Source organism: Solanum pennellii, chromosome 8, assembly GCF_001406875.1.
Source record: "Solanum pennellii chromosome 8, SPENNV200".
Taxonomy (NCBI): domain Eukaryota; kingdom Viridiplantae; phylum Streptophyta; class Magnoliopsida; order Solanales; family Solanaceae; genus Solanum; species Solanum pennellii.
This window is the reverse complement of record NC_028644.1, coordinates 66,625,445-66,635,315: the sequence shown is the minus strand read 5'-3', so window position 1 is coordinate 66,635,315 and position 9,871 is coordinate 66,625,445. Positions and strand designations below refer to the sequence as shown.

General features: G+C 35.4%; 2 protein-coding genes across 3 annotated transcripts; one reads left to right on the top strand and one right to left on the bottom strand.

The window, feature by feature from the left end:
• LOC107027045 (O-fucosyltransferase 30) lies at positions 1 to 3,179 on the bottom strand. The gene is made up of 2 exons (XM_015228206.2): positions 2,662 to 3,179; positions 1 to 1,723 (listed from the first exon to the last, which is right to left on the bottom strand). Exons 1-2 carry the CDS (start codon positions 3,093 to 3,095, stop codon positions 670 to 672), a joined length of 1,488 nt encoding a protein of 495 aa, XP_015083692.1. The 5' UTR covers positions 3,096 to 3,179; the 3' UTR covers positions 1 to 669.
• A 1,227-nt stretch (positions 3,180 to 4,406) lies between these two features.
• On the top strand, positions 4,407 to 9,238 carry LOC107026991 (ketohexokinase-like). Of its 2 annotated transcripts, none has more exons than XM_015228143.2 (13): positions 4,407 to 4,622; positions 4,713 to 4,773; positions 4,865 to 4,954; positions 5,039 to 5,116; positions 5,833 to 5,907; positions 6,076 to 6,128; positions 6,538 to 6,700; positions 6,916 to 7,026; positions 7,650 to 7,776; positions 7,903 to 8,000; positions 8,364 to 8,502; positions 8,788 to 8,840; positions 8,915 to 9,238. In XM_015228143.2, the coding sequence occupies exons 1-13, from the start codon at positions 4,501 to 4,503 to the stop codon at positions 9,026 to 9,028; spliced, it is 1,284 nt and encodes a 427-aa protein (XP_015083629.1). In that variant the 5' UTR covers positions 4,407 to 4,500; the 3' UTR covers positions 9,029 to 9,238. The 2 variants fall into 2 exon arrangements, with proteins under 2 accessions (XP_015083629.1, XP_027774597.1); XM_027918796.1 differs by having other exon boundaries at positions 4,549 to 4,622; positions 4,869 to 4,954.
• Positions 9,239 to 9,871: the final 633 nt, after the last annotated feature.

Sequence of the window (9,871 nt, the reverse complement as noted above, 5' to 3'; positions counted from 1 at the left end):
TTAACGTGATTCAATTTTATAATAATAGTAACACAATTAAGTACAACCCTTTATTCCAGAAGCAAAGAAGTCTGAGCAAGAAAACTATAGTGAAGAGGAGACAAACGGCGGTTAAGAATCAACATAGAGCAGAACCTTTCAATTTCTTTTTGGTGTACTAAGCTCTGAGCAAGTGTAATCAAGAAAGAGAAGGAGCACCTCCAACAGAGTACATAAACTTTTTGTACAGTTCAATTGTTCTACAGGGTGCTAAGCTATCGGTTATTAAATGCCACAAATCAACGAATAGCCTTCCCAACGTGAAGGTTGTTGATATTGGATCCAAATCTGGACTTACCTCCTCCCTTTATAAGGGTAGAATCTAGTTAGCAGTATGCATTTGAAGAATAGAAAACTCTGCACCAGACAGATCCATCTATCAGTGCTTCTAATCCATTGATATATGCAGCAGAATCTTCATCCATTAGTCCATCTTCCAGCAGTATGGATCACTTGTATCCTTCAAATAGGACATCCTAGTCCATCTTTGAATTCGATCAAGACATTGTTAATTTGTAAGTTCACGCTTGTGAAAAGAGAGAATTTTCAGATGATACATGGATTATAGCTGCCAAATGGGTGAACACAAAGCTGGGTAAGTAACACTAGTTAGCTAGGAGCCAAAGCAATTTAGCCAGAACAAATGTCATGTTTCCTCATTAACTCTATGCTCTCAGCAATTGTTGACCCAGAAGTGCCCACAAAACCAAGAGAAGCACAGCTGCAGACTACTTCCTCTATGTATAAGAGAACATCAGTTAATGATTGAGGATGGTGATGCTTGCTAATCCCTGCCGAATTCTGTGAAACTGAACCAAGTTTTAGCCCATGCCCCGAAGCCATGACTTCTTTAGCAGTTTCTTGAACCAAGTCATCTTCTTCTCTAATAACAAACAGGTTGAAGGCATCTGAATCTTCTGCTAAGTTCCCCAAGTAACTCCCTGTCCAATTAACCATGGGGAGATCAGTCATCACAAATACATGGATCTGTTTCTGTCCTGTTTGCCTCAAAGATTCTAGTTTCTGCTTCAGACCAAGAAAAGTAGCTTTATGGTGGTTCTTGAATTGTCCATCTAGTAGCCTGAGCTGTGCACAAAGAAAGGGACCCTTGATAGTTTGAAGAGCAAACTTCTTGCCGGCATTTATTATTTCAGGCACAAAGGGAAGGAACTCTATCTTTTTTATTAAGGTCTGTACGATGGGATCATTAGGAGCTTCATGAATGTCAATATGGGATTCAGATCCCTTATAAGGAGCAGTAAAAAGGCTTCCAAATGCCAAAACAGTGGCTGATTCTGCGGCAGAACCAGGGCCAAGAGCTTTATACACATCTTTCCTTCTCCTAATAAATGATATCTTCTTTTTCTTCCTAAGTTGGTCATCAGGTTGAAACGAGTCTAAAGCTCCATCATCATCGTCTTTTTTATATGTCCAAACTGTTGTTCTACAATCTTCTTTTAAAGCACACAAACAACCACTGAAACTACCATAATAACCAGACAATAGAGAACCACATTGTCGAAGGCTCTCGGATAATGAAGATGGTATATTTTGGTCCTTAGAGCAAATAACTTCCAAGTTTACACCACACCAGGAGGACACAAAAGCACGAAAATCTATAAATCTCACAGTTGAATAGGAAGCAAGTGGTGAAAGGTCAACTATATCAGCCATGGATACATACCTACAAAACACAAAGTAGGCAGATTATTAGGAACTTCTAAATACTCCATCCAAAAAGTAATTCCATCTTTATTCAGTCAAAAATCAAAATGCAGAATGAAATTCAAAAGTTAATAATTATAACTTATAAAATCAAAGATAAATCAGCAGCAGAAAGATAAAAACAAGCAAGATAGGGTTTCACAATGTAGACAAAGTTTTTGATGAAGCTTTGGCACTGTGTCAATGCACAAAGGTTATATGCTGGCTTTAAGCACGTTCAATCAAGCAATCAAAATCCCAAACTAGAGTCTTTCTATGAATCTCTTTGCAACCATTGTCATTCCAATTGAAATATCTATCTTTTAAAATAAAAATAGGAGTTGCTCTAATCTAAAAGTAGAAGTTTCTAAATCTCTTCCTAATCAGTATACTGAAATACAAGTCTCTAACGGAAAAAAACCCATCACAAACAGGATCGCATGTAAGCGTAACAAAATATTTAACCTACAGTTTGAATACTAGTATTAAGCACCAGACATGAAACATGCAAATTCCTCATAAAAGGTGATAAACTCAACTCCAAATATTATAACAACAATAAGTGGGATCCGGGGAGGGTGGTGTCCACGCATACTTTACCTCTACCTTGTGAAAGGTAGAGAGACTGTTTCCGACAGAGCCTCGATTCAAGTAAAGCAATTTCAAAGCATGTACATAAAAGGGAATACAGTAGTAAATCTCTCAAGTAGAGCATTTCAAAGCAGGTATGGAAAGGGAATACAGTAGTGAAGAAGCCATGGAGAAAAGAACATTAGCAACAAATTTGACTCTAAATATCTCTACATAATTCAGTCAGACATATTAACAAACACAGAGAACGCATAAAAACTGATTCTTTCTGTTCAGTGAGCTAAAGCTAAAGGGGTTGTTATGAACTGATAAAAATTTCAAAATTACCTGCAATCACGCAAGAGCTGAATACTATGATTCCAAACCAAGTATCTCAATTCATTAGGTTCCAAAACCCTAAATTTAGGACAACTACCAAGCGCAACAGCATGGTGATCCAACACGGGTGGTACAATTAGGGTCCGATTAAGAATCTTAGCCATCAAAATCGCATTCTTGAACTCAGCCAATTGGTTGCTGAACCCACTGTGAGGCGCATACCACATGAACTTCTCCTGCAGGCGATTTTCGGGGTTGCATTGTTGGGGACGGGGTATAATGGGTATTGATTTTTTTGAAAGGGGAAGAAGAGAAGGGGAAATGAAGTTTTTGAAGTAGAAGAAAAGGAGAATCAAAGTGAAGAGAAAAAGGAAAGTTAAAAGTGGAGATCTTTGTTTCTTCTTTGATTTGTTGTTGGGTCTAATGAAGGTTTCAGTTTCCATGGATTCAATTCAACTCTCTGAATTCTTGGATCAGAGATAGAGGACAGTGACGCTAAATCCATCAAGTTCTAAATAATTTTACCCGACGATTTGGTCTTTTTCTTAAAAATAAGGGGTCGGAGTTGAGTTATACAAAATTATAAGGATCTGTTTAGAAAGCTACTTCGCAAATTGATTTTCTCTAAATTACACCATACACACAATCAACGTTACTCCAATGAGGGCTATCGACACAAGGTAGAAAATAAGAAAAAAATTAAAAAGTCTGACTATGTCCGTAACTAATAATAGATTTGAGGTTTTCATTTTCGAATCTATTTGTAGTTCTTCCAACCTTTCTAAATTATCTGTGAAACAATATGATATCAGGAAAACAGTTAAGTATGATTTTTTTGTTCGCAATAAACGTATTTATATAAAAAAATAAAAAAAATTAACTCATCAAAAGTCTAATTATCGCTAACTATTATTTCTTACTAACAAAAGGGGTGCACCTCTAGTAAATATGCAATAATAATTATGCATAATTACAAATATAATATTTGGTTGTGAATATGTAATTATAATAAGTATATATTCAATGAAGTACAATTTAACATGATAGAATATATTTAAACGTTTATATTTATTTCTTATATGGTAAAGAATTATCTCTAAAAGTTAAATATTTAAAGATACGTTCATAAAATTTGTTCAAATATTTGATTTAAAACAATCCATTAATTCTAACATTGCTCAATATAAATACAAATATATATAATATTATTCAATGAGAAATTACCCTTTACAAATCAAATTTGCAGATAATTTATTCTTTTTATGATTAACTCTATGTTTAGATCATTATTATTCATTATATATTATATTGTATTATTTGGATTGTTACTTAAAATGTATTATATTATATTGTTAAATTTTATGTTACGTAACAATGAAAATTCTATTTTATGGAATAACCAATTTGGTGTTCACAGTATTACTTAATTTTTTTTCCAATTATATATTTACATAATATTTTAAAATACTATTTTACTTTTTAACTTAATTATTTCAATCTAGTCAATCCTTTTATCCTAAAATAATTAAGAATATTTTAGAAAATTTATAAATTATAATACAGTACAATACGATTAAACTAAATAATATAATACAATACATTATGAGTACAATACGATTAAACTAAATAATACAATACAATACATTATGAAATAATAAGTAACAATTATCCAAACAAACTGTAAGAGATAATTTCAAAAAATTAAAATAATTAACACACTAAGCGAAAAAATGAAAAGAATAAAAAGGATTTGCCTACTTCTCCTACCTCACTGAGAGCTGACTACTACAACTATTCATTTCCTCTGTCATCTCAAAATCACTGCTTTACTTTGATCATCTCCCATAAATGGCGGCGTTCCGGTTGCAGTCATGTAACTCTACGTCACTTTCCGGCCGATCACCGCCGTCAACTCTGCTACTTCATGTTCCCACACGTTGTAATCTTACCTGTAACTCTTCCTTCACCAGGTATGTTATCTTAATCTAATCAAAATCATAACTTTCCTTGTGTAAAGTAAACTGGAAGATATAATATATGTTTTATTTGAATAAATTCAGGTTTAAAATGTCAATTTCGTCAACCCCACAAACTGCCGCGATCCCAGAAAATCATAGCGTTGTGGGTCTTCCTTACTCTCTTGACATGTCAAAAATAAATTAGGAACTGTTATAGGATTTACTATATCTGTTGACTTTGTTTTTGGGAGTAGTTAGGTTGTGGAATGGCGGCGGTGGATTTCCTTGTTGCTGTTGATTCTTATCCTAACCCTGATGATAAGATTCGAAGCACCAGTTTTCAGGTGATTGATTTTTGTAGTGTGTGATTGATACTGAACTTTCTTTTGTAGTTGAAATTTCAAAGAAAGTTGTGTTTTTGTCATTAGGTTCAAGGAGGTGGCAATGCAGGGAATGCTTTGACTTGTGCAGCTCGTTTAGGCCTATCTCCGAGAATTATATCGAAGGTTTGGCTGTATAAGTATTTTGAGTATTTTGACTGACTTATATTCTCGATTGTTTTATTGTTCTGACTATTCAAGTATAACCAGACCTCACCAGTGAGATCATACTAGGTGTGTTATTGTGTTCAAGTATGAAATTGAGACTCAATTTTTTCCTATCAGAGGTTCAAAGAAGAATTCCTTTATGTTGCCCCTGAAAAGCTTGTTTCGTCCGATACAGATAAAAATCAACCTGTGTGATAATGAACTCCAATATCATATCATATAACTGTTATCTTAGCATGGTTCTCATGAGCTTCTTGAACCTCCTCCTTGCTATTGGAATTAACAAACACCAATTTACCTCCTGCCACTGTGATTCCCAGCGAGTGGTTTGTAACACAGTTTAAACTCTCATTTCCTTTAATCTGGAGTTGATTGGAGAAAAGACAGTCTTTGTTCCAACGCAAATGGATGTAAGTGTACAAGACAAACTTGTCCCTCAACATTGTTGGTCAAGATTCAACTGTATATATTACTTCCTTTGAAAGTTGCATAGCATATTTAATGATAACCTGACTTGTTGTGGTATTTCCTGTATCATTCATGATTATTGTGTTAGGAGTCACCAGTAACTGTTATTTCTATAAAACTATTTTCTAATTTCTTCATCTTTCCCCACATAAACCTTTTGCAATAATCACTTTGAAAGTCTTCTTTGTTACTATTTTTGTCTGTAGGTTGCAGATGATTCTCAAGGGAAAGCAATACTGGAAGAGCTGGAAGCTGATGGGGTCGATACATCATTCATGGTGGTGAGTTCGGCAATGTTCAAACTTGAAGGTTCTTGCGTGTAGGATAATTATGGATGTAGTTTCATGCATCTGTTAAGTCAATCACAATTTGATTGGTTTCAAATGTGTTAGCAACATCAGATCTAACTCAAGCATTTAATTCACCTCAACCTTAAATCTTGGGTTCAGGTATCCGAAGGGGGCCATTCGACATTCTCTTACGTCATTGTTGATAATCAAGCGTGAGTTCTCTCTATTTATGTTAATTGCATTTTGGTAATTGTTTGGCATATTTCAGACTTTTACCTCAAAACAGGATTTTGAACTTTCTAGTTTTGTTGAATCAATTGTAAATGGCTCTGCTGTGATTTTCTTAATATTTGGTTTCTAGATCAGTAACAGTATATTGTACATTACCTATACTTCTGTATAGTGGGTTTCAGTCTTAATTATCCTTTCTAAGACTAAAAATTGCTTATGCAAAAACCAACAAAGTTTTTCTCCATCATATTTGCGTGAGAGAAGTATAAACATAGTTTACTATATTTACTATCTCTTGGTGTATACAATTGGTAGACCGACCCTTCTGAATTTGTTCTGTTGAAGCTATTAGCTCTCGTGAGTCATGATTAGTATTGTTTGATCTACCAGGAAAACTCGGACTTGCATTTACACCCCAGGATACCCACCTATGATACCTGAGGATTTATCCAAGTCGAATTTGTCATCAGCTCTGGATGATGTGAGATTTGTATATTTTGATGGAGTATTGCAAGAAACTGAATTGTTATCAGCTTTAGTTGTGGCTCGAGAGGTAATTTTACTTGAACTTCTTTGTCAGACAAATGGAAGTAATGACTAGCAAAAACTTCTATCCTACTTTCTGCTTTTGAATATGTTGCTTGTATTCATCCTAGAGCCGACATATCCAGCTTAATTATTGTTTGTTGTTTTTTGTTCAAATTATCCGAAGACTTATGTTTCAAATAAAATGGGAAATACTGTATGCCTTTTGGATTCCCCGTGCAGGCACATCGGAGAAATATACCTATTGTAATTGATGCAGAAAGTAAAAGAGAAAGGGTAGATGACCTTCTAAACTTGGCAACTTATGTCGTATGCTCAGCGAGATTTCCACAGGCAAGTTAGCTACACTGACAAATTGCAATGACACTGTTCCTTTGCTGCGGAATTTCAATTTGGATATCTGGTGATCTGCTTCTAATTCTTAGTTGCTAATAGAGTCCAGGAGTGAAATTTGTTGTCTCTCCAATTTAATTCGACGACAAAGTCCCTTCCTCCCTCAGTGTGTTACAACTTAAAGCTTTTATCCCTTGCCACTGCTTACCCACATAATTGGGGATTAAAATTGTTCTCAATACTCTTTTTTGAAAAGGTGAAATAGTGTTAATTTTTCTCCTCCTAGCCCAAGAGGTTAGCATCACCCCAAGATCATATAAAGAGACCAATTTCTCGTCATCCAACCATATGGGACTCATCACCCCACACGCCCAGCACCCTGGGCTGGACATCTAGAGCATGGGAAATTTAATGTGGGCCCCAACATCTGTAAGCCATGAATTGGTATAGGCTTGGTTCTGATACCATGTTATGGACCTTGGGCCTAACCCCCAAAGTTAGCTCAAGAGGTGAGTATTGTCCGCGACCGTATAAAGAGACCAATTTCTCCTCATCCCGCTGATGTGGGACACAACAATATCTTTCGCCCTTTTGAGCTTGACATAAGATGTATTGTCTCGCAGGTATGGACAGAGGCCCCTTCAATCCCAGCTGCTCTAGTTTCTGTACTTCTAAAGTTGCCAAACATCAAATTTGTAATTGTAACATTGGGTGAAGATGGCTGCATGATGTTAGAAAGGGCTGAAGCTGGTATGCTTGCATATTTTTTTGGTTCTTCTGATGTATGTTAAGTGTCTGCTTGTAGGCAAACAAATCATTTCGAAAGATGAACAAGAGGTGTATGTATTTATTTATCGTTATTGGGTTGATTTGCAGAGGATCTCCAGTCTGAAGAAATTGATGTCGATGAGTTGTTCAAGAAAATGAAGCAGAGTATTGATACTGACGCAACCAGTGCAACATCCATATCTTCGGTAATTCACCAATTAGAAGATTTATGATTCAATAGACGGCCGATGCATGGCCACAGTGCTCATGAACTAATAGAAATCCGTGCACACAATTCATTTTGTTCTAGTCCACCACTGTAAAGTGAGTATCTACTGTGGAGTGGGAGTCATGTAGGGTTCTTCCTGGCTAGTACCCTTTTTCTAGTACGTCATGATATTCATCTTTACAAATATGAATTGCCTCCACATGTTCTCTTGCAGTCATACCATTACTCATCACCCTCTTAATTCTTTTTATTGGAGACTTCTTGGTGCTGCTTATGATTTTTTTTTCTCCCCGGCACTTCTTATGAAGCTGAATAAACTAAAGTACATGTATTCTTCTAGGATATTGCAAAATTGCGTGCAGAAGGCATCGGGACAGTGAGTGGGAAGCTGCTTCTTGGAACAGCTGAAAAGATCCCGCCATCAGAATTAGTCGATACAACCGGTGCAGGTGATGCATTTATTGGAGCAGTTCTGTATGGTAAGCAAAATTACAATATGCAGTCTTTATACCTAATGTTCTTCCTTTAAATGTGTTATATTCCTGCATCACCCTTTTCCCTCTACGTGTGATAATTGGATCGAGAGATTCTATCAACCTCAAACCACTTTCACACCTCCTTTCTGGATGTTAAGTGCTTTTTTCTCTAGTCTTACTGGTGTCTATATGCATGTGAGTTTAAATCTAATGTCATTGTTCCCTTCGCGCTTGATCGAAGGTTTGTAATGTTTCATTTCTCATGGATTTCCCACTGGCAATCTGCAGCTCTCTGTGCCAATATGCGACCAGAAAGAATGTTGCCATTTGCTTCTCAAGTGGTTAGTAGACTTTAGCTTTGTGTCTTATGCAAATTGTTAAAGAAGCTAATTTCTGCGTTGTGGGTTAATTGCAGGCAGGTATCGGCTGTAGGGCATTGGGAGCAAGAGCTGGTCTTCCCCAGCTAACAGACCCTCGATTGAAACCCTTTTTAGTGAACGATCCCCAAAACGTGGCCACATTGCTATAGAAGAGAGCACAAGTCAAAAGTTATTGTCAAGTTGGGATTTTTTCTTTTAGTTTTTTCTCTTTGTCTAGACATATGTTCTGCAACATTTGTAACATTTTATGTGAAAGATTTGGTCATCGAGCACAAGGATTTGATGTACTTGAGCCAAGGATATTTCGAAAACAGCCTCTCTACCTCTACGAAGTAGCGGTAACTCCTCCGTTTACTCTACCCTTAGAATTTCACTGGATATTCTAATGCTGTATCAGTTAAGATGAATGACAACAATAGGTAGCCCTTTATAAAAAGTTTAATGTGGTAACATGGAGAGTTAAACTGTTAAAAGTGAATAGCCTGCTACAGTATGAATATATTGTTTAGTGCAAAGATCAGTTAAGATGTTGGAAGTTTTACTTCATTTTAATTTATTTGTCAGTTTTTTGACTTGACATAAAATTATTAAAAGCAAAAAAGATTTTTAAATCTTGTAATATTATACTAAACATATGTCGACTATATCAAAATATCCTTTAATTTTATAGCTTACATGACATGAAAAGTTGTTAAAATGGAAATAGACATTCTTTAAGAGATCCCTTCTTTTAAAATGGATTAAAAAGAAAAGGGAAAAGAGTCTGATATACCCCTCAACTTTGTCATTTAGAGCTGATATACCCGTTGTTATGAAAGTTGCTCATATATACTCCTACTTGTAAACAAATGGGTCACATATACCCTTTTCCTCTAAAAAAATATAATCCCATATGAGTAAATTTAATCCTCGTCAAACATATTTTTTGACTTTTTTTTGTTTCAATGACTAATTTATAATTATTATTTTGATAATCAAATTTATTTATTTTT